General features: G+C 45.4%; 1 protein-coding gene across 1 annotated transcript in view; it reads right to left on the bottom strand.

Annotated features, from left to right (window-relative positions):
* TANC2 (tetratricopeptide repeat, ankyrin repeat and coiled-coil containing 2) overlaps window positions 1-27,650 on the bottom strand; it is a 221,631-nt gene that overhangs the window by 42,260 nt on the left and 151,721 nt on the right. The window contains 5 exon segments of the mRNA XM_035903288.1: window positions 3,063-3,670; window positions 5,674-5,840; window positions 8,985-9,216; window positions 20,589-20,722; window positions 23,802-24,083. Coding sequence (XP_035759181.1) covers window positions 3,063-3,670; window positions 5,674-5,840; window positions 8,985-9,216; window positions 20,589-20,722; window positions 23,802-24,083 — 1,423 coding nt within the window.

The raw sequence follows: 27,650 nt of genomic DNA, 5'->3' as shown, positions 1-27,650 counted from the left end.
CTAAAATGTTTTATGTTATTTGTCAACTAAGATGCTTGGTTAATAGCGCTGCGCTGACGGGCTGGGGAAGTCATTACTGCAATGCTGGTTAAACGCTCTGACAAACACTTTTTTCGGTGCCCTGTTATTAGGCAGCGGTGGATGCCGGGGGGGTTCCCCTGCGGGAGAGCCTGCAGCGATAGCGTTCCCCTTCGATGCCAATTAGCCTTTGCTTTGGACAGCAAACACCCAGGGAGTGTTCAAAGAAGAGGGTTAGCATCTCAACAGGCTAACACACAAATCTGGAGGATGGAGATCTGCTGTTTATCTTAAAAGCGTAGAAAAATGTGGTAATTTCTGGATGCTGTGTTCTTCCTCTCCCCTCTTTTCTGTGCTTCCGAGAACATGGGAACTCATTCTCATTAATGAAACAGGGAAGATTACCGCAGCTGCAGTGCCGCGGACATGAGGCCCATTATCCCAATTTCCTTCGTAATGTCCTCGCACCTGGACACTGTGGCAGGGTAAGTCAATTAAAAGCAGCTTCACAAAATCACATTTCACTTCAAAGCTCTTCTCCTGGGGAAAAAAAATCAGCCTCAGCAACCTGACTCTTTACGGATCAACATGGCAAGGTCAACAAGCTTCGCGTGAACGGCCCATTCCTGCAACACCGGCTGATGAACTTGGGGAGCGGTCCACACAGTTGCCACGTCTTCTCAATTCCCAAGCGAGCAGAAGGACATCAAACTGGTGGTGAACAAACCAGACGCAGGCAAATTTTCATAGGCTACTCCTATGAGCTCCGTCAGTGGCAAGCTGCGCTTCTTTTAGAAGAAATAAAATGAAAAATCATTACTTATCTTAATCGTTGCTAAGGGTTTACCATGCTCTGAGCTCAGCATCTCAATATTAGCTCTTTCCCGAGAGCTGGACAGGAGGATTTTGAGGAGCACACTAGCTTAATCTCAGGGGATCCAGTCTATTAATCACTGAAATGTATCCTGTTTCATTATCTACCAGCAGAGTATAATGCAATTAGTGCACATTATGCATTAGAGATATTTATTAGCCCTCCAGTACGTATGGACTCACACGCAAGGCAGTGGGAGCCCGTTAAATGCATTTCAACTTCTTTGCCAGTGGCAAGGAGCTGGGTCGGGGTAGCTCTGCAGGGATTCCCTACCTGCAAAGAGCTGGAGCGCTCCTCGTACGCTTTAAAGTCACCATTCATTTATCACGTGAGATGGCACATACGGGATGGAAAGCGATGCCTGAAAGTCTCCTGAGTGGTCTGGAGGGCAACACAATGTGTTCATGGTGTTCTTGAAAGGCAGCACCAAACCCAAACCCTGAGCAGAAACCTGTCACATCGCTGGTGACTTGTTGAGCAAACACAGGCTGATTTGTGTCTTCGTGCTAAAATCACAGGCGGTTGCACACCCCGTTTCAGTGCAAAACCCCCTAAAATGCAGCACATTTGAGTTTCATTCGGGATTGGTATCCTGAGAATGCCCCTGCCCATCGCTGTGAGATGAAGAGGAGAATTTCTGGACCCAGAGGACCAAAGCCCCTGCCATCACCTAGCCGCACGCGTTGCTACCACTTGCAGCACCCAACACACGCGGGTGTCTTACCCACACATGCAGGTGTCTTACCCACCAGCTAAGCATCCTGCATCTTAAATTTCTTTTCCTGGTGACGGAGTAAAGTAGTGATTTTTCCGAGTTGCCCTCGCTATGGTTCGTTATGGTAAGTGCTGTGTGATTAGTGATAATTGCCAGGCATGCTGGCTGCTGTCCCCTCGCCCGCCTGACGACAAACTCTCTGACGGCCAGGTCAGCCAAAACCACAGGGGCCAGACAAAACCAGTAACGCCGGGTGGGAGTGACTGGGAGGGAGGAAGCTCTCAGCTCCATAGGAGTAAGCGCTGCACAGGCATTGCAAACAGGGTGGAAAAGCATTACGCGGTGACAAGCACTTAATGACTCCAAGGAAGGGTATTAAATAGCTAACACTGATTGATAGAAAGGCACCTGCTGCTGTGAGATGCTTTACACAGGGTTCTCTCGATAGGACTATTGTGCAGAACCTACTAAAGCAGAGCAGATGCCCGTTGGGAGGAGCTATATAGTATTTTTCTACCGCAGCCTGTTTACCACAGAATTTAAAGTGGTAAATTACTCTGACACCGCTAACAGCCACAGCTGCTTTAATCAGCCAGGTGGCTACTCGGTTCCAGCAGATACCATCGTATTTTCTTCAGACTGACCATTGGGTCTGGGAGATGCACTGACACAGCCTCGAATCCAAGCGATTCCCTGATTTTTATAATCATATTTTAAGAAATGGGCAGGCCAAATGGAGCGAAGCTTGTGGGGATAAACTACTAGAATTACAGTCGAGAGTGCCTGTTTCCACTCTTCAGTCGAAACAAAGATAACGTTGTTAATAGTGATCACTGGGTTTAGAGAATATAAATCTAAGCATGATTAAATTCTGTTCCCTGTGAGCTAAGCCAGGAACTCAGCTGCTATCAGGACAGAGATTATGGATGCATTTACAGTCCAAAATTGCTAGAGCCTGATTCTGCTCCTTATTTTACTTTTGAAAAGACATTCAGTAGGACTACAAGGAACACAACTTCAAAAAGGAGCCAACTGCAAAAGACGCATCCACACTGCTCATCCTTCATCTCCTTATCCTCTACTTCACATGGGTTTGGTACCTTTGGGGAAAGGGAGGGTGATGCCCCTTCCCCGGTCTGAGTTGGCAGGAGTAATCTGCCAAGATGCAGACATCCCTGGTGATGCCTGCATGGGAGCTTGGGGCCTTCTGAGGAACAGCTGATCTCATTCTGAAGATGACTATTAGGTCCGGCAGGTCAGCTGAGTGCTTATTTCTTTCCATGAACAATAACATAAAGATCTAAGGTAACCAGTACAGATGTAGAGATCTACAGCGCAGACAAACCAAAGTCACGTGAAATGCATCTGTATCCGACCTTGTAAAATGAAATGACTCAGGCAATAGTATGAGATGAACACATTTGTAAACTCTGATTTCTTGGAGCGTTTGCTTACCTAGGATCACAAAGAAACTTGGTCTTTTCACCTTCTTCTCTCCAAATAAGCCATTCTCGGAAAGAGGGATGAACAAACATTCGCGTCATATCTCTACGTTTGATAAGAAACATAGAAAGGTTCTCCATCCTCTGCTGAAAGTCATCCCACTCCAAAGTGCCCTCAATGTTACCTGCATTAATGGCCTGAAAAATATGTTCGTCTGTTAATGGATGCAGAGATGCCACTGCCACATTCAAGAGAGGCATAACCCGATCAAAGGAAGACTGCGTTGGGAACTTCATATTGCACTGCAACAGGTAAACTTCTGACAGAGACACTGGGACTACTTTGTAGCTGGAGCTTTTTAGTACTAGGTATCCTTTTTCTATGAGATCAAAAGTGAGTTTTAGGTACAAATAGGACCCTTGGCTCAAGGTCTTGAGGTGAGAACTGAGTTTGCCGAACGTGGTGTTGTCCATTTTGCCATTAAGCGAGATGTTGTTCTGGATCTCTGAGCTGCTGTGTATCCGATGAAGGATATATGCCTGCAGGTCCTGGTCTATGGCTTCATTCTCTTCCAGTCTATCCAAAAATATTCTGTGGAAGGGCAACAGCTTAATTATTTCCTACAAAGAAAGAAAAAAAAAGGGTGTTACTCATGCTGGCAGTGTTTATCATTTATTAAGCTTAATTCATATTACGATAGCACCTTTGAAACTCCTTTAAGACCTCATCCATCAGGGCAGGCACACAAGATGGCAGTTTGTGCCCTCAGGACCTCACGCTCTCATCTATAATCAAGCAGGTTGCACGTGAAACGTGAGTAACATAAAAATGAAGGACACCGATCCCAGTACCGCATCCATGGAAAGGGCTGGAAAATGCACCCAGGGCAGTGCCCTTGTTACTCCTACCCCATCCCTATACCGGCGCCACCCCTTCTGCTGCCATGTCAGAGGGAATGGACAACCAGATGACAGATCTGAGGCCACAAGAAACTTTGCTGAAGCCGAGCTAAGTACTTCCCCAGGAGGGAAGCACAGGGAAACGAATGGGAACACCGTGCCAGGTAACAGCGAGTATTTCCCAGTGCAAAATAAATCCATCTATCTGCTGCAGGGTAGTGTGGCCAGGGATCCTCTCATCTGCTGAGCTCAGTGATGCTGCTTATGCGACATAAACCAAAGATCAAAGGCCTTTCCAAAGGAATTCTTGCATCATGGGCTCTCATTCACTGCAAAGCAGGGAGAAATGATGCAACGGAGTCAGAAGAGGCAGTTGCAAGAAAAGCCATCAGTTCTCCAAGAACATAAACAGGGTGAGCACAGTGCAAAACTAAAGCTCGCAGTGAAAACCGTCGGGCTGCAAAAGCGCTAATTAAATGAGGAATTCAAGTCATAGGGATGCAATTTACCTACAATTACGAAAAGATTTCTTCCAAGCGATGTTTAATCTGCTCCATTACTGAGCAAAAGAAGAACTGTGGCACAAACCAGCAGATAGCCTGTGCTCTCCTGGTGTCTTGGGGAGCAGCTACAAAGGCAGTGTGCAGCAGCTGGCTGCCTTGATGGAGCTGGAACCAGCACTCAGCTCCCTGCCAGGAGGACCACAGCACATCAACCTGTGGATCTCAGTAAATATTAGCAAATCTCAGTAAAACTGCTTAATGGAGCTCTATAAAAATGAACTGTGCAGCCCCGTGCTAATGAAAAAATGGCTAATAAGGAAAAAAATGAGAAACTCAGAGCTGCAGGCATGCTTTTCTGCCCGGACCAGCTGGTCCAGCTGAAGAGTGGCTCTGAGCTGGCTCCCAAACGTGCGCCTTGTCCCTCTGACGTCTGTCTGCTTTGGGCTGCTGGCTCTGACGCTCAGCGTGAATGTTCCCACAAGTGATGCTGCAAATCAACCAGCTCTACCGTGAACCAGTTGAAAGAGCCGATCTGCCCTAACTGGGTCATTGTGTTTGCTTCCCAGCTTGCTCCGTTCAGACGAGCAGTTGAGCCAACAAACTAAGGTCAGCTTAATCCTTATGCCAAGAGAGTGGTGAGGAGTAGCTAAGGACAGGCTGACATTAAAAACCTGCCCAGCTCAAACTAAAATAAAAATATTTAAGAATAACCCAAACAACATTCAGCTTAGAGCTTCAGCACTGGCTCAAGATATTCTTCACTGAGCTGAATAATGTCTTGGCCCAACTTTGCCTTCTCCAGACTGAAGCAATCACCCTCTCAAGCTGCGGGTCACGCAGAAGAGATATGAGGATGTGCATTCCTTCGCCCTTCCACATGGAGGAGCGGATGTTCTTGAACAGCACAGGCTGACAGACATCAGGCCCTACCCTCCTAGTACTCTCGGTGAGAAAGTAGCCCGTTGGCACATGAGCCGTCTCACTCTAATGAACTAAGCTATTTGCTGATGAACATTTATAGACATGAGTGATGCTGGATTAGATCCTCGCAAGGCTGTAGAGTGAGTTTGGGGACGTGAATGTCATTCCAAGTACAAAAAAGCCAAATGGATAACCTGAAATAAAGGGTCTTAAGCAAATCCAGATATCCACTAAGATTTTCTTTATCAAAGCCCATCGTGACAATGACACAGTTCATCACGATTCTTGGTCTCAGCATACCTGTAGGCTTGTCCTGACCGTCACTACCAGCTTCAGCCAGGAAGGGAATTTTCCAATCATTTTGCTCAGGAATGATACTATAGTGTCTCCATAATCCGGCTTGTGAAATTCAGCCTCGTTTAAACCATCAATTAATATAATGAAATCTTCATCAGGGATCTTCCTCTCTGATAGAAAGAGAAAAAGCATTTATTTGAAAGGCTAGACACACGGCTATAATGTACTGCAAAGTCACTACCGTGTTTTAAAGCATCATCAGATATTGCTAAAGGAGAAAAAAGTCACAGCAGCAGCATCTTTTGTATGATACATTAATTGCACAGAGGTAGGCCCACACGTAGGCCACTTCACTTCTTATAAAATACATATTTTAGTTATGACATACACATCTGTGATATCCCAGTCCTCCTCTTAAAAATGACTTCTTCCACAAAGTCTCCTGTTATTTGATGTGAACCAGTATCTTTCTGCTAAGTTTTAATAAACACATTATTAGCGGTTCTCTATAGCTTTGGTGTTCCAACTCTCAGCCTGTCTTCATTTTTGCAACTGCTAAATGAAGGTTCACCAAGAAATCTGCCTCCCCTACACCTCTCAGTCCTTCTGATTGGCACTTTGGGCACTGGCTTCTTGATCAACTGAGGTCTGGGCAAGTGTTTTGGAACAGAAGCGAACCTGATTGCCAAGTTAAAACAATAATCTGAGCAGAGCAAAGCACCAGCCTGCATGCGCGGGGCTGGTCGTTCAACATTTTGGAGGTTACAACCACTGTTTGGCAGAGACTGTTCAGAACAACTCTGAACTTCCAGTCTGGTAAAGAAGTTTGATCACAAGTCTGTAGCCAAACCTTGTTTATAAATGAGTCAGGAGGAATAAAAAAGATCCTACAAAAAGGAAACCATGGGCTTTTTAATCAGGGTATCTTTGCTGCTGGGGAGTACAGTAACCAAACTGGTGTCGAGAATGAAGTTAGGGACATGGTTTAGTGGTGGGATGGCAGGGTTAGTTTAACGGTTGGACTTGATGATCTTAAAGGTCTTTTCCAACCTAAACAATTCTATGATTCTATGATTCTAAGTCAGTGTTTCTACATCAGACGCCAAGAGCTCAGTATAGCTTTAGAACTAATGATACGGACTCTTTTAGATTTGCATCTTAAGCTCAGGTGGTATCTTCTCAAAAGTAATCTTGCCTAATAAACTCAAAAACACGTGGGAAACGAGAGTCTACTGCCTGCAGATGCTATTAACATGTACTATAGATTCTGGTCTGTACAACATTTGCTCTCCTTTGCAAGGTACTACGGATAAATCCTGCTATCAAAAAGCTCAGTATTCCCAACAGCAAGTTAGCTTTTCCTTTTGCCTTGCATGAGGAAATTTTCTCTAGAAACCCAGCACAAAATATTCATCGCTGACATGAGCAGTCTCGGTGGTGTTCCAGGGAGAACAGGAATTCGTAAACACCTTGCATTTAGTACTGCTGAGCACTGAAATTCCATCTTGTCCTTGCCTTATGTTACCTTATGTTACCAAGTTGCATTTATTTCCTAAGATAATGTTAATATCCATATGAAAAACACATATTTTGCACTAAAATAGATCCTTTTTCTGTTAACTTCTCAGTAAGATTATTGGGTACACTAAAAAATACACTTTATGACTCTCTGAAACCTTGGAGTGAACATAGTGCCTGAGTTTTATACCCACATCTCATGTTTCTCATAAAGCCTGAGGGGGAAAGGAGAAAGCAGGGAGTAGGGGAAGAATCAGAACTTTGTTCTCCTATATATTATTTAGATTCCTTGAGATTAAAAAAAAAAATGTATTTGAGAAACATGAATCTAACTTTCTCAGTGACATTCACCATTAATGGCTCTGCAGTAATTTTGTCCCAGTAGCATTAAAGCTTCAACACCACCTTATAAAAGACCTGCTGATATATTTACAGAGTCTTAAATGTTATATATTTTAAAAGCAATTTCCAGACACTGTTCATTTTGTTACAAAACACTTGGTGCAAATTAGCTTGCCAGCACTCTCCATCAGCAAGATTGAAAGACGGGAGTCCTCAACATTGGCTCCATTGGAGCTGTGTTCAGTGCACAGCCCAAAAGGGGAGAAAAAAAAAAAAAAGCTTTTATATAATATTTTTCAATCCCCCAGAATTTAGGACCAGATGGGGGTCAACCTGTTTGGCAAGAAAAATAAGCATCCTCCAAAATGTTCTGAATTCAATAGCTGGAATACCTCCCAAGGAGTTCCTGTAATAACCACACATTATTTTCCTCTAAAGCAGCGGTATCCTAAATGTATCTTTTTTTTTGCCAACAGTGTTGGTAGGAAAGAGTAGCCATGCTACTCCTACAGTGACATTTCTCCATGCCAGGAAAATCGACTGCTGTCGAGCTGTGCTGGCTCTACGTGCGCTTTGTGCCTGGTGGAACCACGCGTGTTGGACCCAGATGCTCAGAGTTTGGACCCTGTGGTTTGAAGAGCTGATTTGAACAACGGGCCTTTGAATTTGGGAGGAGATGCATCTATTTCACGTTGGCTCCTACACAGTCACATGCAGGGTGGTAACTGGAAATGATCTGAACTATTTTTGCAGCCAACTTGCAGCACACCATTTTAATAAACATGGTTTTGCGGGACAACAGTTCTGAACTCTGCAACACACTGACAGTTTTCATGGCAACGAGCAAAGATCTTAAATTTAGCAATTGTCACAATGAATTAGTTCTATCTTGCAGAGGAAAGAAAAAGGAGGCAAACCCAATGCTGCATTAGAAGAAGCTCTGAAACCTGTAATGAGGATAAGGCTTGGTACCAGTTCCCCTAGAAGCTTTACACGGGTTATCCATAGACTTCCATGGTACCAGCTCTTCTGGTGAACACTTCAAATTCTCAGAAGTCCAGTAAATGATGGCAGGGAAAGTAAATCAGAACACATTGCCACAAGCAGGGCTGTGAGTTGTTGCTTGTTTTCACCTTCAGGCCAGGCTTGGGATGTGGAGGAAAGCAAGAGAAGAGAAAGCTGGAGGCACACTGTGGTTAGTGTTTCACCTCCAGCCCTGAAAGGCGCATCAGTGGGAAAGGGGTGGTTAACCCCTCGCTTCCAAACAAGCACGACGGCGTATTCTCAGCTTCTCCAGATCCCACCTCCTCCCTGCAGCCCTTGAGATGCGACGCAGAACTATTCATCTATCGCTTCTTTTAAAAGCCCAGATGCGACTAAGCAGCATTTTAAAAATACTACTAAAGAAAGGTGCGCGGGAGCTCAGGTAAGCATAGGGAGTGTCATGGCCATACCTTTGTGCAGATTTTCCAAGGGCTCCAGGACGCCCCTACGGAAGGAGGCCATGGGGTCTTGCACGCAGGACCTCAGGCTGAGCATGCTCTGCAGGTGGGGCTCTCGCAGGAGCTGCTCCCTGTAGGCGACGAACTGCGGCGAGCGGCAGAGCAGGGCGGCCACGTTGTGCACAAACTCTGGCACCAGGCAGGTATAGGCATTATCGGCTTGGCAGTAGTGATAAGCGACGACCTAGTAAAGAGAAAAAGAACAACAACAACAACAAAATGCATCTCCTTCAGACGTGAGTCAGGCAAGTTGTTAAAAGCAGCGGGTTGTGTTTGGGGAGTTTGATGTATTCTGGCGGGCGAAGGCTTTAAGAGTACCAAGCGCTAACTGCCCGTGACAAGAATCCAGACGAATCAGTTGGTAAAAACAGGCACTGATCCTGAAAAATGACTGGACCTGCCACTTGAGGAATAAATGAAATTAAGCTGTAGTTGCTCAGGGAGATGGGCAGTGACAGTAACCGACAGATCAGGAGCACCGTGCCGAGCAGGGAGCAATAGGATTGTGCTCCAAGCTCCTTTTAAGGACTTGGCGTTGGTAATAACTCGTGATTGTTTTCTTGAACTTGGTTTTTATTTGCTGTCTTCACATGTCAAGCTCTGTAGAAGCAGGCAGAGAGCACGAGCTGAGTACCTTACAGCAAGGTAGCATCTGCAAACGACAGATTCCCGTGATCGGGGGGGAACGTCAGGCTCACTATACATCGCTCATCCACTGTGATCCTGCTCTTCATTCAGAAAATCAATCCAATTAAAAAAAAAATAAAAATTAAACCTTCCTCTTTTCCCAGGTCACCTGATTTTCCCAGCTCTTCCAACTGCTAGAACCCACTAAATTCTGCCCACTTACTAAAATAAGCAGAAACCCAGTGATATCTTCTCAGTTCAATCTGCCAACTTTACTACTTTCTTTTGCAACATTAAAAAAGGCCCCCACAAAAATCTCTGCTGCTAAAGCACTCAGCAGGCTGCTCCAGAACCGCTCCATCCACCTGCTCTGCTCCAGAACCGCTCCATCCATCCATTCTGCTCCAGAACCTCTCCATCCACCCGCTCTGCTCCAGAACTGCTCCATCCACCAGCTCCTCCTGCTCCCTGGCTGGCACCAGCCTCCTTGTGGCACCACCTGGCCATTTGGGGTGAGCCTCTGCCAGGCCAAAAAGCTTTTCTCCAGCTCCCATTCACTGGGTTTTCTTTTCAAATGTCACTGATACTACCCAAAAATATCCCAGCAAGGCAGGTGGGATCGGTTTTGTACCAAACCCACCACTGCCGTGGAGCACTGTAGCACAGAATACAAATATTGCAAAAGAAACCACATTTCTGAACTTGGAAAGGACAACCTAAGTGAGGACACCGCGCACAAAAGACTTCTGTGGCCTCTCGGGATGCCTCGTGAGCTCGGCTGCAACGTGGCCCATGGTGGTTGGCCGTGATTAAGGCTTTCTGGCTTTCCACCTGCAATAACCAGCCCTCGGTTCACAGCAGGCTCCAAGGTGGACGGGGCAGCGTATCCAGCCTCAAAGCTCTGCCCCTGAGAAGGATGGCACCCAGAAATGAAGGCTGTGGGGTCCTCACATTGCTGGCTCAGCGCCGGCTTTTCATTTTAAATAGAAATATATGACATTACTGATGGGGTATAATGCAATAATTTCCTTTCACAATCAAAATGCAGTGTGATGCATACAGTGCTGATAAAGCTAGGCTGTTATTTCAAGCATCAAGCCCTAATACATGTGCTTAAGCTTTAATGGATACCTCCAAATTCCTAACAGAATTTTTCCTACCAGCCACTTAAAATACAATGTATTCCCTTTGAGAACAGCACTGGGTAAAGTAATAATAAAGGTAGTGATTTCTTTTCAACAATCCTATTTATTTGGGGATTGTAACTTGTGGATTCCACAATATAAAGTTCTTAAGTGGCCGTCCCTTGGTATCAGGTTCCCCGTAACAGAAACCAAATCGCTGTACGCCGAGCTCTTATTTCCTAACACAATAGGTGTGCAGACACAAAAATAAAGTTTCCTTTTTACTAAAGGCCAATTAACTTCTTCCAGGAATCTAAAGAGCTATGTCATGGAAAAGGGGACATACCTGGTACCCATGAAGGGAAGGGTTACTGCTAGATATTGGGGCATACACAGAGCTACAACTCAGTATTTAAGCCTCTTCATGTACATTCTCAATCCTTGTGCTGGATTTACTGGTGTATCGACTAAGCCTTAAACAGCAGGATAAACGCAGTGCTTAATAGGTGGATCTGAAGCTAAAGCAGTAAGCAATGAGGATTTTGGAAAGGCAACCCAAGGAAAGGCATTACAGTGCTCTCAGAAATCTAACTGCGCCAAAATTTCAGCTTGATGTTATTTATTCTCCGTGACATTTTCTCTATCTTCAAATCAAGGAGAGACTGCCAAAAGCCAGTGCTGCGCGCTGAGTGCTAGAAATCAGGCTCCTCGCTTACACAACCTAAATCAAGGAGAGACTGCCAAAAGCCAGTGCTGCTCACTGAGCCTGGTGCTAGAAATCAGGCTCCTCGCTTACACAACCAGAGTTGGATGGGAAACGGCTTTCTCATCCTGGAAAACTTTTCAAGGTTTCAAAGCATTTCCCTGTTCCACTCTTGGGAATGAGACTGAGGTTAACGTGAAAAACTGAAGAGAAGAGACTTCAGGACAACCAATGGCTTGGTGTGGATGGGGCTCGTGCCCAATGGATTCAAACCCTGTCTTCTCCCCCATATTAGGTGAATGCCTTTAATACCTGGGGGAAGGTCTCTTGCCAATTATTTTCCTTTATACACTTTATTAATTGCTCAAGTATCCAGCAAGAGAGATGGATTACCATCTCCACTGCTCAGGATTCTCTAAGATACAGGAGACCATGTCCAGACCTTGCTCTACATCTGAAATGACCACTCCGTACACGAGTTGTAATTCTGGGGTGCTATTACTCTCTTCTCCTTTTGCTTGGCTGGACAAGGCAAGAAGTACATCCAAGAAATAAAAATAAGAACTTGTATAGCCTGGAAAGAAACTTTTCACTGAAGAAGGTATGCGCTCAATAAAAGCTTCATTTTCCATAAATCTAACTAGTTTACTTTAAAAAAAACTGCTTGAAAAAGTTCCAACCATCTCTCATCATAAACAGAATCCTTGAATTAAACATTTAATTTTATCTAGAAACTCTTACAATACATGAAATCACCGGGGAACAGCATGCTTTTCCCAAAGTATGGGCATGCCTGGATGTTGTCACCAGTAAACATTTATTTTTGTCTGATACAATTTAAGGCATAATTCTTCTAATCATAGTTTCAATTTGAACTTTGTCATCACACAGCACAGAACACCATAAACACTAAATTGGACTTCCCAAACTCTTAAACCTTTGTTTCAGGTATCAGGTTTGCTAAATGATGTCTACAAAGTTGAAAGCTGAAAAATTCCTTGCTCTAAAGTTTGATTAAATTTAAATCACTGGACTGCAAACATTAAGTCTACAACGCCTATAAGCAATCCTAACGCAAGAGAAGTTGATTACAATGAAGGATGGGACAAGTAACACCTAGATCAAGAGAACTGTTCAAAATATCTGTTTATGTCACTTTTGTAAGGGCTGAGAATGCAGTTTTGACAACTCGAGTGACTCCACACTGAGAATCCAAGGCATGATGTTGTTTAAATTAAATATCAAATGCCAAAAGTTACAAACTTGTATAATTTCCCTTCTTGCTTGAAAGGAAGCTTCCAAATAATTCACACTTGTATGCTGCATATTTTACTTCCAGTGATTACCTCCTCTCTTAAAATGACTTGGAGAGTCTAGCTGGCTACGCACCAAAGAAGTACATTTATCATGAGCTTTTTGGTAGCCAATGTTTTTTTTAAACATTAATTATGTCTTCTAAGGCTTGAGAAACACCAGACGCGGTGAAGGCAGAGCACGATCTCTAACAGACCATGGCCAACGTTCAACATGATCCCATTCTCTCCCGAAGTGGGGTCAAGGACCACCAAAACTCTCATTTACCCAGAAATGACACAAACTTCATCTTCTTAACAGCTAAAGCAGAATTATGAAAGATGCTGTTCATATTCTCTTTAGGAGTTAAATCCAGTAAGTCTTGGGGAACCTCTTCTCCCAACCTTTCCAACACCAGCCATCCTACCATCTTCTTTCTGCCACAACCACTTCTATTTCTCCCTTCATCCAACCTCACATAACCTTCACCTTCCTACCACCCTTTCTGCTGTCCTTCCATTTGGGTTCACTCCTTCACCGCCCCTTTCTTGGATGCAGGACTTGGCAACAGCGTCCCACACTGACATGCAGATGCTGTCCGTCTTTCCTGCTGTTCTCCTCCCCACACCAAAACGCTTTTCTAAATCATGGCCATGCAAACTGCACCTCAGATCTCCAAGGCCAAGCTACCTATTTCATCTGGCTGGTACTACACTGGCATTTGTATTTGCCCAACCTGAAAGGGATTTTGGCTCAGCTGAGCAGCTATGGAAGAATACCATGAACTCAGAAAAAAAGGATGATTTCCTCATCCAGGTCAGGCCCTCTGAAAACAGCTGCTGGAAGAAAAAGGAAGACGCATGTGTGATAAAAGCAAAACAGCTATTCCAAGGATAACAGAAAACACCGGCGGATGAGGACGGGGGCAGCTGCATAAAAGCAGCAGGAGGAAGGGGTTAGAGAGGGCAGAAAGAGCAGGAAAAAATATGAGGCACAAAAGAGATTTTGTCTCACCTATGAAGTACAGAGGGAGAGAAGAGGCTGAACTGTGAAGGGGGAAAGAGGGAGGAAGGGGAGAAGGTGGTATGTCAGCAGAGGCAGGAGATAACAGGAATAGGAGAGAGACCAGAAGGACAGTGTGAACATCAAAGGAGAGAGGGGCTGGAGATGGCTCAAGGGAAATAAGTTATTTTTACTTAATAGGACAGGCCAATTTTAAGCAGTTCTCTGGCACTATTTGTGAAAAAGAATATCTTCCATTTCAGAAGTGTTCCTTTGACATCATGCCACTGGTGTGACTTGTCTTGGCTTCCTTCTGTAAGCGTGTTGTGCAAGGAGGCCATTCTGCCAACCCCCCTAGAAAGACCGAACTCGCGTACACCTGAGCTCACAGCAACACCCCGGCTCCTCCAGTGCTCTTAAAGAGCTTCAACGTTGTATTTTAACCTTATTTCTGCACCTAATAAGATTTATCTCTTTTTGACCCATACAAAAGAGCTTCAAATAAATTCAGTGTAATGCTTTTACTTGCCAAAATACCATTTGCCAGGCATAACATTGGTTGTAATGAAGTAAATGGAAATCAGCACCGCTGCATTTTATCCATTGCACATGACTCTGCATCTATGCGGTGACCCAGTTTATTGGGAGCGTTCATTGCTTTCACATAGCCGAGTATGCCAGTAAATGCCCTCTGAAACTCATTAGTGTCGCCGGGCATCAAGGCCCAGAAGCAATGAATCCCTCCACCTCTGCATAAGGTAGGAGTGCTCCCTTTCTTTTTCTACGCCTGCGGCAAGGATAACGACGCTTTGGCTTACAGCTTGGAGGATGGTAGGGGAAGAGCCTCGGAAGCCACCGGCCGTGCTCAGTGTCAGCCGAGTGCGTTAATGCAACGGGCGTGCAGCTCCTCCACCGGCTGCTCTACGCAGGGTACGACCCATTAGCACGGCAGAGCTGGCTTTCAGGTCCATTTGTTTAAGTGCTGCTACCACAAGCAACCACGCGCATCCAGAAACCCAAAGAATATAGCTGTTCAATGGGTTATTTAAAACTGTGTAGCCAATCCATTAAAAATCCTCTGCGAGTAAAGGATAAAACCTTCAGGGAAAACAGGGAAAGTGACCCTAGCCAGAGGGGACACAGTTCTGGCTGCTTCTTTTGAGCCAAGCTGCTCTCACCTGGGGCTATCGTACCTCTGAACGGCGCTGGTGCCCCATGCTAAAAGGCAAAGGTCACCTAGGACACGTATCTGTGAGCCAGTAGTTTTCAGCACAGGCTAGGGTGGGTGGGAAAGCCTCTCATTTCATCTCTCTGAGGTGAAGGACCAGGTCTGGACAAGCAAGGTCACGTTCCAGCTGAGACGCATAAGCCCAAGGTACACATTGTCCAGCATCACTTGGAGCCACAAGAGTGGCACTTGCAAGGACAGCCACGTGGTGATGCAGCGACGGTCACTCACCCCCCCCGGCCAGGGCAAGTAAAGTTGAGAAGGATTCTAACGGATGAAAGATGAAACAGAAAAAAAGACAGAAAAACCACTGCGCAATGCGGAAGAGGTGTGGAGTGCTGCCTTTTCATGGGAGCTTAGGTTTAAAAACCTTACTGTTCATATTCACAACTTTTTTTTTTTTTTCCAGTTTCACCTTACAGTCATTCCGTGCTATCAGGCAATATGTTTACAAGCACTGAACAACAGTAGATGGCTTTAACAGTTACATGAAGCTATGTACTCAGCTATATGTCCCTAGCTCACCAGGAAAGCCGGTATGCATCTATCACGGCGAAGGAGCCAAGTCTGGCTTGACCCGTTGGCATTGCAGAAAAGCTGGCAGCCAGCATATTGTTGGAGGGCAGACTTGAAATAAATTCAGGAATCCTGCAAGCTTATTTCCATAATGCATGCATATATATTAAAACAAAAGACTAACCCAGCAGTTTTGCCAGAAATGCTTATGTTTTATTTGCAAGTGTCAAGACGGCTGTTGCGCTGCGAGTGGTTTTATTCATGACAACTGAGAGTTTGCCAGATCTGGCAAGGCAACCTCTTTTGTCCTCCTTCCCTGCAGGTGTCTCTGCTCCAAGCAATGGTACAAACCCTACTGAGACAGGGGGTGGAGGAAAAGCTGCAGAGAAACTTCCCCAGCAAGGACAGCTCTGAACTCCACTGCTGAGAGCTGGGGTCTGACGCGCGTCCCCATGCCCCTCACCACAAGTGGTGGGAGGCCCATCAGCAGCCGCTGCCTTGGCTCCTCCTCAGAGGAGAAGCCCATGAGTGAAAGGGAAACAGGGGCTTGTGCCAGCTCAGCTCCTGCAAGAGGATCAATGTTAGCTTTAAAATTAGGAAATTGATTCACAGAAATCTCTGCTAAGAAGCTATTAACATCACCATCTACTTAGTAATTCCTTGCGAGGAAACGGAAGGCAAGGTATTTACCTCTTGATGCCTCAAGTTTCTTTCCCTGTCTAATTAACAGCCCTCGACGCAATGCCAACCACAACCTTGAACGGGACCCTGGTGTGACCGCATGATCTGATCTTTCCCTTGTAAAAATATTCTCCCTTGACACACCCAAAATGATCACTCGGAGCTGGAACAGGGCAGTCAGAGCAGACGGGGGTGATGCTCCAGGTAGGTAACCCAAAGGCGTTACTGTACTTCCAGTATTTTCTCTGCCAGTCTCTCAAGGCAGAATCACTCTGTCTCCACAAATCTCGGTGAGACAGGCTCTTAGGAAGAGAAATGACAAAAGGAACAGAGCAATCTCAATTTTAAGCTCCTTGTTTTCTCTCATCCTTTCAAGAGAAGCTACTGCAAACCCTGAGAAGTATCCAACCCTTCCTACCACGATCGGTACTTGCATGACAAAAGACTCAATTTCCAACCAGAGAGAGAGACTGAGACATGAAAAACCTCAACAGCTGCCCACCAGGGTCTGGGAAGAAGGGGATTTTGCCCTATTTTTGATGTTTTTCTCCTCCTAGGACCCACCCGTGAGGATAAATTCAGGTTAATTCCCACACCAGCTGGATCCAGCTTGTTTCCTGGTGCTTTGTAGGATGAAAATCACACCTGATACTGGTTTTCTAAATTGCCTCATCTCTAAGCATTTTTCTTCTCCATTCGTTTGTTGATGAACGCTGAACTAGAAATTGTGGATGACTTCAAACGGCTCCCCAAGAACACAGTGAAATAATGCTCTTTTCCAGCACGGCGAGGAAGCCGGAGCGACACGAGCAGAGCTACTGCTAGGGAGCCTTCGGTTACGTATTTCTAAAATTAATGGTTTGTTCATCTCTGACAACAAGAGCTAAAAGCAACCCTTGCCCCCAAGACCTTATTGCACGACAGACAGACAGAAAAGTACAACCCTGAATAATCCAGAGGAGGAAAAGCAACTGTTCACCTTTCATTTCTGTCATCATCAACACACAACGTCTGAGTTTTGGGATAAGTGACATTTGCAGAAGGAACGGAGTGGGACGGCGTGCTTCCCACTAGCATTCTGGAGCCTGCGCCAACCGTTACTTAAGCCTTTTAGTATATTATTAATCCACTTTCATAATGATCTGCGTTTCTCTAGCACAATGACCACGGCACAAGCTGAGAACACCCTGCCCTGCTCAGTGCAAGCAGAGGTGGAATGCGTGCACGTGGCTTTATCGAGCTCCTCACACGCGTTTCATAGATCTCTTAACATTCCTGACGATTGTGTTGTCCATCACTGTCAACACTTTCTTCCCTACTTCAATCCTGACTCTAGTCTTAACGTAACTATAAAACACACATGTCCAAGAAATACTTTTCCAACCACACTAACCTACGGGTCAGTCTTTCCTTCACTTCCTCGGGCTCTTTTTCCTTCAGCCAGTTGAACAAAAACTGGTTTAAGTAGGCCATCAGCAATTCTTTTTTTTATTCCACAGCTACTGATAGTGGAATGCGCTGCTCTTCTCTCCCTTTCTCCTGCACCAAAGGACATTCCACTTATTTTTTTCTCGTTTTCTTTTTCAGATTAGACTTTGGAGAGCCTTTAGTTTACCTACGTCAAGGATTTTCCTAAACTGTCCCCAAGATCAGAGAGAACAGTTGGAGAACGTGGATGGAGAAGAAGTTGGAGGCATTCAGATTAGGCAGCTACATTATTTTAACTACTGTCTAACTATTTTTACTACTGCATACCAAGACATTCAGTGTATTTGCTCTGTTTCAGAGTTCAGCATCTTCAAAGCCTCTTATGAACAACAAATTCTCCTGATCTCTCAAAGGCCAGTGAGATGCGTGTGATCGAGTCGCTGAATGAGGCGATCGCACACAGAACAAAGAGCTCCACACTATTATTTTAATGGATTTTCAATTCTGTTGCCAGGTCAGCAATCCTTTTTCTCCCAGTGTTACTCAGAGACTTCAAAAACCACAGCTGTGGTGGAACCGTCAGTGTTTGTTTTATCCAGGAGGACATCATACGGCATGGCTCCTTCTAAGCAAATCAATTTATCTGCTGTTGACAGCAAGAATTCATCAGCGGTGATGCTGAGCTGCACTGCTCAGGAGGTTACTGAGAGTGCACAAGGCACACGACTTCCAGCTATCAATCTGACAAACATCCTAAACCATTTTATTTGCCTTTATTTCCCTTCCTGAGGCTTGATAATCCATCAAACTTACTGTTTGTAATATGCTGCACAGTAGTTCTGGAAAAGGCTCTGGTGCAATAAAACCAGAATTGTGGTTTATGATCAAAAATCATCAGCAGGAACATGGAGCTCAAAAGAAAAAAAATATAATCAATCAAACAAAAGAAACTCCTATACTTTCAGAGAAATTTCCCTTTGCGGTAGGAAATGAAGCTCAGAATCGGGATTTAGGCACATGCTTTATTTCAGTGCATGGCTTCATCCAGGCACACACCGCAGCGCTACCTGGAAAACCAAATTGAGAAAACCAAGCAAGACCTAGTTAAGTATTCCTTCAACATCAGGTACCAAAGGACCATTATCTGCACGGATCACTTTTAATAGGCAGGGAAAGGGAGGCAGGCAGATGAGATGCTCGTCTCCAAGGATCCCAACAAGGCTAACAGCAAAGCTGGGAATAGACCCAAGGTCTCGGAATGCTGAATCAAGCCGTGCCGGCGCTGCTCTGACTCATCCCAGGAACTGTTTGCTAAACAGTACGAAGCTTTTCAGAAGTTTCGCGTGCTGCGTCAGCGATTCGGGTGGAAGCAGCAATTCCAAGTACTCTAAGGTCAACTCATCAGCCTTGGCACTGCTCTGTTCATGAAGGCTGAACATTTGGAAGCTGGTGACAGTTATTTCTGGAATCTGCCTACATTTACAGTAGCTGAGATTTATTGGGAGATTAACAATTGCACTAAATATCTGTGATCCCGCTGCTAGCAGGAGAGGTAGTACGTCTTCCCAGCTCATTTGTTATGTTCTGACTGCAAAATGCAGAATTCGTTTTGCAAAAAAAAAATTGCCTAAGGGATGAGTAGGGCTTTAAAACACTTTCCCTAAGGGGGTCTGCAGCCAAGGTATAACAACCTCTTTTTACTTTATTTTTGGCTATATTGTTTCTTGCTCTTTTCTCCAGTGATCAGAGATGCAAAAAAAGCTTCAGCGCATGATCTATGCAATGGATGTGACAAGACTGTTCGAAAGAGTCACATCCCTTACCTTTTTCAGGAGGAAACTGAGGCTAAAACCATATCCATTTACCAGTTACGTATCCAGAAGGATTACTCAAGCTCTCAGGGGAAGAAAGCTGAGCTAGATGAGGTATTTTTAAGCCAAGATAGCACACTTTCCTGGCCTTTCTGGTAGTCTGTAATGCTTAAGATTTGCAAGGAATACGATGACTAATGCGTCCTGAACAAAAGCAGACCTGGCCACTGCATTCCCTTCAAGAACTCCACGTGGAAGAGGAGAATATCAAGCCTTAATATTTATTTACACAGATACCACACGCTTTCTGCCTGGCCATCTGGGTGCAGCAGAAAGCAGATAGGACAAGACAGTTTCTGGTACAAAAAGCCAAGCAAAACACGCCCTGGCAATGATTTAGAACAAAGACTTTGCTTGATATTTTCCTCTCCGAAGTGGGAGCAGGCAACAGGAAAGCATTAACTGCTCGCATCCTCTCAAAAGGTGTAGGAGGAGCAAGCGCCTCTGATTTCAAAGCAATATAATGGCACCTTCCCACCACCACCAGAGTAGGGCTCAATCTCAGTAATACAGTAAAATTCAGGCTGTAAACCTCACCTACAGTAAGCGGTAGCGTTCTAGACAATCCACTCTTGCTATAACAGCGACTGATTTGTGCATTGCTCAAAGGCTATGATCTGGTTTGTAGGCTTTTCCAAAGGACGCCTAAGTGCACACACGGCAGTAACGCCCAGAGTCTGTGCCCTTCCCCGCCGTGTGGTACCTGCTCTTCTCAAAATGAAACACCCGTCAAACACTCGGCTATTTTGTTTTCACTCTCCAAGAAAAATTACAATTATTCCGGTAACTACGTCATATCGTAACATTTGTAAGGATAAAGTACGATGGCTGGGAAAGATAAACTCTCAGAGTAGAAGGGGAGTGTGTTTGATGTAATGGGAATCTCATTTCACAGAAATAACTTTCCTAGGGTAATAAAACTCGCTCCAGAAGTTTTCCTCTAGACTCCCCCGGTAAGCGTCCGAACGCACACATTTTCCAGCGCACCGAGTGATGTAAGGCAGGAGACCTTCCAACAGGTTCCATTAAAATTGACATTTTCCCAAGGACCAAAAAAAAATCCTGAGACGAATGTTTCCGTACCTGTGAAGCGAGTCTCCGCATGGCCTCCTCCTGGCGCCGGCGCATTTCGGGGGTCCCCGGGCAGCTCCCGCTGGTGATGGACGAGTGAGCAGACGGCGGCTGGGTTAAGGGCAGCTCTCGGTTTGCATCCACATCTGTCCCAAGGGAAGAGGTTACGAATCGCCACAGGACAAGCACGACTGACATTATTACTATGGACTAGGCAGCTGGTGTTTTCTAGCAGGTCATGCAGGGCAGTTAAAATACTTTCCACAAATACCCTGGTTAGGATTGCAGGCAGCAAGAGACTGAGACACTGTCCCGCCAGACCAGAGGCTCCCCAGGCAATGTCTTTTGGAAGCAGCACTTTTGGGAAGGACCGCTAAGATAAAGCATTGCGCTGATCTTATTCATCTTCTCCACTGTAATTTCATTGACTTTAAAATAAACACAGTAACTGAGTGAATTGTGCACTCCTGAAGGTACGCTCTACCTCCAGGTTTGGTGTATTTTAGTGCAGCGCTCTCCCACTCTGCAGCTCTGCCCCCAGATCTTCCTTCATTATGAGCAATCGCTGGTTAATTTGGTTCCAAGTCCTTCTTCAGTGGAGACAGCCAATTTTTCTGAATTATGTGCCTATTTTATAGCATACATAAATGGAGAGCCATGGCTAATCTATCTACCTGAAGCCCCTTAACGTGATCAGAGGGAGAGAAGCAGGAGTAACAGCAGGATCTGGAAAAGGCTTGCAAGCAAATAATGAATTACACTGGAACCATCTTTGTCAAGTGATGCTATGATTCTATCAAGTTTAACTTCTTTCTATTGCATTTTAGCTGGTTCTTTTGCCTGGCAAAACAGAAATTGGCTTTACCAGTAGCTGGCTACGGTCCATTCACCTGGCCTTTGGGGGTAACATTTTCAAACCACTCATGTTTACCCTTGTAGCCACTCATACAGAGTATTTGTGCATGACATGCAGGACTTGATGACGTCTAATTACTGATTTCTTTATTTTAGGGATGCTTTAAAAGCAACAGTCCTCTTAAGCGCAGCCTGTACTAGCAGAGGATCTTCTTGTAAGGCTTGCTGCAATGCATCCTTGGGCTTGACTTGAAATCATAATGCAAACAATGACCCATTTAATGGCAAACAACAAAGGAGGACGACTACTGCCTACGTAATTAAACCCTCAATCTATCAGCAACGAAGCACATTCTTGATTTTGAGCACGCAACACCACCTTCCCCTGTAATGTTTGTCAGAGATGGGAATTAAAAAGTATGAGGCTGTATTTATGCCAGTTTACTAATGCTGACAGCACAAGTGCTGTGCTATAGTCAGGTCAGCTGATTAGCATTTATTATTAAATATAGATTTTACTAAACAGAACAGATTTCTTTTCAGCATGGGCAAAAAAAAAAAAAAAAAACAAAGATATTGGCTCGACCCATGGATAGAGGTGCGTATCTGCCAGTTAAATTTGCCCACATCTTTTATAGCTTTCCTCTTGTACCTGGATGTACATATGCATGTGTAAGGGGCAGAGGTCTAGGGTTACTACTGTGGCTTAGAAGTAAAGGCTTAAAATTGCAGGCAGATTTGCAGGCTTTCCAACATTTGGACCTCCAATGAAGGCTTCAGATTTAGTTATATTTGGAGCTGCTGTCTTAAGGAGTGCTTACTCTCAACTGAGCCGTAGTGCTTATTAAATATAGATTTTACTAAACAGAACAGATTTCTTTTCAGCATGGGCAAAAAAAAAAAAAAAATCAAAGATATTTGCAGAATAATCATTATCCTCTGTAGCGAGCCTAGGACTTGTGATCTCTAGGAAATAAAGTCAAATTAGTTGATTGATTCTGAAGGTCTCCATTTCGATAACTAACACTGAGGAACCCTTCAGCTTTCAACTTCAGGGACAAACCAGAGTGCGAACTAAACTACGGCGTGGTAGGTGTGACCAAGGCTCTCAGTCCTTTGTGCATGAAAGATGTGGGACGCTTTCTCAGTTGAAATATCCAAGCTTTTAGTCTGGAAAGGGTTAAGTGCAGCAGGCTCTTTAATCTGCACCATCCCTCTAAGCGGGCTGGGGAGACATGGTTGGTGCACTGCAGAGCTGCAGTTAAAATATAAAAACAAGCCCTGCCTTTCACTATGCATTGTTCATTTAGCTCTGACAAGTGACACCATTCAACATGCCAACTATTTAGTGACATTTCAGATATTTCAGCATGGCTCAGAGTACTGGATTCCAGTAAACAGATTTAACTACAGTTTCAGCCGAGATACAGTGACCTAGATCCTTAAAGATACCTTTAGGTATCTAAACTGGTATTTTTAGTCCTGTCTTATTCACTTACTGAGGGCTGAATGATTTTAAAATGCTGTCGTCCCCACCTGCAAGCATGTCAGCACAGAGTGATGTGAATTGGAAGGGACCACAAGAGGTAGGAGCAATCCTGCGTGCCAAGCCTACATGGGCTTGCGACCCACCCTAAACATTTATACCATGATAAACTGAGATAAACGAGCTGTATGGGAAGGAGAATGCACCAGCGTGGATCTGTAATTATAGAATATTGGCAATTAAAATCGGAATCTTCCCGATCAGAGAAAATCTGTGATGTCTGTAAGTCAGAGAAATAAGAGACAGACGATCTTGTCTCTTCGATCTATTTAGTCTGGAGAAGAGGAGGCTGAAGGGAGACTTCATCACCCTCTACAACTGCCTGACAGGAGGCTGTAGTGAGGTGGGGGTCGGTCTCTTCTCCCGGGTAACAGACGATAGGATGAGGGGAAATGGTCTGAAATTGCACCAGGGCAGGTTTAGGTTGGACATTGGGAAAAATTTCTTCCCCAAAAGGGCTGCCAGGCTCTGGAAGGGGCTGCTCAGGGAAGTGGTCGAAAACCCATCCCTGGGGGGATTTAAAAGCCGGGCAGACGAGGTGCTTAGGGCCAGGGTTTAGTGGTGGGATGGCAGGGTTAGGGGAACGGTTGGGCTTGGTGAGCTTAAAGGGCTTTTCCAACCTAAATGATTCTGTGATTCTATGATTCAAAAAGTAGATTTGGAACAGGAGCAGCATAAATATTGCTGACGGGTGCTTCCTTTGCTTGGCAACAAAGGCTAAGCTGATTTCTTGGGCCTGAAGAGCGATGGGATCTTTTCAGCCAAAACCGTATAAAAGTTGATAGAAAAGGTCTCTGGCTGTTAAAGATTGGTGCTGTACTTACGTTTCGGAGAGGCGTGCGGGCTATCAGAAGCAATCTGTCTCATCCGTGTGCCATGGCAGCTGAGGGCAACCAGTCTGGAGATGATGGCGGTTTTCCCAAACCCAATGTTCCCAACGATCACCACGCCTCGGTTGACGCTGGCGTTTGAACTCTGCAGCTGCGCATCTATCTCATGGAACACCCAGTCCCGGCCAACGAAGACCGACTCGGTGGTGATGCTGGGCACCTCGAAGAGCAGTGGTTTCAGAGAGATGTCGGGAGGTCTGTAAGGCGCGAAGCGTACTACAAAGAAAAAACAGAGGGGAAGAACATAAGCACCAATGCTAACAGTAAAACTGAAGTTCGGAAGTTGCTGTTTCATCTTCCTTACACATCTTTTCATTGCAAAAGGTGGTGTATTACCCACAGGTTTGTTGTTAAAAGCACCTGGCTCATTCGTAGCATTTTCCACCAAACCAGTTCTGAGAATTTCACAGGAAAAGGTAGTTTACAGCTAGGGAAAGCATAGCTGGAGAAGTGAAATCTCTTGCTTAAAGTCACCGTAATTAAAGGCCCGAAGTCAGGCACAACGGTACGCTTTCTGAGGCAGCTACCCCCCTGACACAGTGCTGTATGTCTGTTCAATGTACAGATATATGGTATGCCTGTTCACCCGTTCAATCCAATGAGCACCAAAAAAAAAAATAATCTTAGCACTTCGAAGTGTTAAATCAATCTAAGCAAAGTTATTTCAACTCTTCTAAAGTATATAAAAGAAACCAGATTGCTGATAGGATTCCCCGGTACGGCAATGAAAACATTTTCCCTGTTCACAAGGAAGGGCGGTGTGGCGAGCAATGTAAAGGCAACACGGTGTGCAAGAGAGACCTCCCCAACAGACCACGTACGCTGGTGCAACGCTGACACCTATCACCATGGACACCGGTCCTGTTACCTTTCCTATTTTTTTATGCATTAGATTATAATAAAATGTACAACTAAGCCCAAACCAGCCTTGAAAATTTTTTCAGGAACATTTGGGGGTGGAGGGAGAGGGTATTTGCCGTTCTTTCCATTTAGCACAAGCTATCTAGGGAATGTGCACCTAAAAAGAGCAACGACGATGCACGGACCCAGCGCACAGATGCTATCAGAGAGATCAACTCATATGGTGCCTATGAGAGCTGTAATTGGGGGATGATACACATAAATCTGTATACATCATTTTTTAAAGCGATGGAAGCACATTGTGCTGGCAAGAGACACTTGCTGGATCTTCCCACTCTACCACTGAAATGGTTTCTTAATTAAAAACTTCCAGAAGGTGGCCACAAAGACCGCAGGTGATTCCCCCGCCAGGGGAGGTCAGTCACACCGTGTCCTTTAGCTGCGAACTTTGAACTTTAGAGCCTAATTCCTTCCAGTCAGGGCTAAGCGATAGGGCTGGAGCGACATCCGTGGGACACGATTTCAGACCTGGACCTGCGAGGGCAGCTCAGAAAGCACCTTCCCACTGCCATGCGCGTACCGTACTTGACGTTCAACTCGTGTGTTTGAGCTGTGGAGTAAGCTGTGGAAAATTTGAGCTGTGGATCACCGAAGCTGCATTCAATTTGTTCCGAGATCCTACGGCACGCTGCAAGCGAAAACAACCATACAAAATCTAGATGTCTTCACGGCGTATTTTAAAAGAAATCCCATGAAGGCGCAGAGGAGGAGTTCCCCGAGCAGGGCTGCAGAAGGATTTAAGCAAAAAACCTATGGGTTTGCTCAGTGTTATCCCTTGGCATGATCCCACTCCCACCATCCACGTTATCTGCTTCCTGTGCAGGCTGTTTTGTTTCTTTGAAGTTTTAAAAGCCCTCAGACACTTAAAAAGCATAAACATCATTCGGCAACGGCCGACGCCTGTCGTTTCTCCAGCCACTCGCCCTCCGCTGTGGACGTGCGGGTGGTGGCCGACCCGCCCCCCGCAGACCTGCTGGTCTGGCCTGGAGACCCTCTGGGATACAGGGAATGCTGCTGCACCAGACTTTGTACCAAACTTGTTGAAAATAATTTATCAAATTACAACAGTGGGATGCTTTATCTACATGGGAAGAGGTTACAGAAGTGCTACCACCCTGCGGATCTTCCTGTGAGTATAAAGGCATGGGTTTGGACCAGACCAGCGTGCTATGTCGAGCTTGGCACTTCGTGATGAGCTCCGCTCCCAGGCTGTGCAATGAATCCCTCTGGAAGCTCCAAACCACGCCGGCGCCTGCTCCCTCCCAGTCCCTCCCTCCCTCCGGACCAGTCCAGCAGCACCAGAGTACTCGCCCAACTGGGATGCTCTGTGCCTCCACCCCAGCACCACCCATCCCTGGGCCCTGACTCCAGCACAGCACTGGGACACTCCCGGGGGAGCCGCTGAACTGGCAATGCCCACAGCTCAACCACCTTGAAATCCTTCACAGTCCTGACCAGGGAGCTGATCCATTAAACCAGAGCCGATAAAGGGGCTGGGGTTCAATGTTACATCAGATACGCCGATAGAAAACAACTTGTATTTAAAAATGTTAGGTATTTGGAATGTCCTCCTTTGTTTTTTAGCTGATACAGAAACTGCTGCAGACAGGAGCTATATTTTTATTCCCACTTGAAAATGATGAATGTGCTTTAAATTTATCCTAGGGTGGAGATGGCTTTTGAGTTGTATGAGCTCAGCAGCAGCTTGTTTGATTCCCCTTGCTGGGGTCTGTCACGCGAGCGTGGCGGGATGTGCTGGCACGGGGAGATGCCGGAGAAGCAAAACCGCTGGCGGTGGGAGGGGACGAGGCAGCGGGGCTGCTGCAGCCGGCGGGGACGAGGGAGCCCCGGGCCCCGCGCCCCCGTCAGAGCACCAGAGGATGGCATGTTGCACAAGCGATAGCACAGGGACATGGCAGAGATAACCAGCTGTAAGGGGTCCGACTGATGCAAATTAAGTGTTCCAGCAGGGCATCCGATGAGGGAAATTTTTTGTTTGCATTATGCCACTGATGCTATATATAGAAAATTAAATTAAAAAAAAAATGCACCATTTGGGAAACATCAAGATTTGTGCTTGATAAGCCACAGCTTAGTTTTACTTGTGCGTGCATGTATATGTTGTTAGTGAGTGAAAATGAACAGTAATCCGAAAGCCAAAAGCCTAACAGGTACCAAATGCTCTCAGGGGCTAATGCAGAGACAAGACTGATTAAAAGCTACGGGTTCCACTAAACTCCTGCTTTACATGGTGGAGACCTGGACTCAAATCTTGGGGTTTTTTCAGCGGTGCAAACAGCTCTGAGGCTGTGCGACACCTACACCTTTGACCACAACACCCCAAACAAAGGATATCCTAAAGACTGCTCTGTATCCGAGTGGACAAAAATATACACACCTTGGTTGTCACCTGGGGTAGCATATCCCATCCTAAAAAAGGTTTAACAAACCCTTGAGAAGAGACGCACCCACTTATCTACCTACATCCAACCTTCTCATCCCCCCTCCAGACCTTCCAACACCAGCGCTCACTGGCCACAGCGGAGCAAAGCTCTTCTCAAGACATTCCACAACCTCAGTCTTCATCATCTCGGGGCTCCCAGAGGGCAGGGGGTGCTGGGAAGCATCTTGCCATTAAGAAAATACTAACTGCCACATCGGTTTGGGCGCAAGTGCTGAGAACATGCCACCAAAACCACTTCCACGTACCAGCAGAGGACATTTTATTTCACCACACCATCTTTGGAAGACAAGCGCAGCATCACCGCTTTCCTAGCTGGACTGGCGAAAACATTTATGCATCATTTAAGACTGCCATTGACTAATTGCCAGATCCTCATTAATTCCCAAAACTCTCTGCTG

Source organism: Egretta garzetta, unplaced genomic scaffold (genome assembly GCF_000687185.1).
Source record: "Egretta garzetta isolate BGI_Z169 unplaced genomic scaffold, ASM68718v1 scaffold100, whole genome shotgun sequence".
In the NCBI taxonomy this organism is placed as follows: domain Eukaryota; kingdom Metazoa; phylum Chordata; class Aves; order Pelecaniformes; family Ardeidae; genus Egretta; species Egretta garzetta.
Note: the sequence above shows the minus strand (reverse complement) of the source record. Positions and strands in the feature narration are given on the sequence as shown.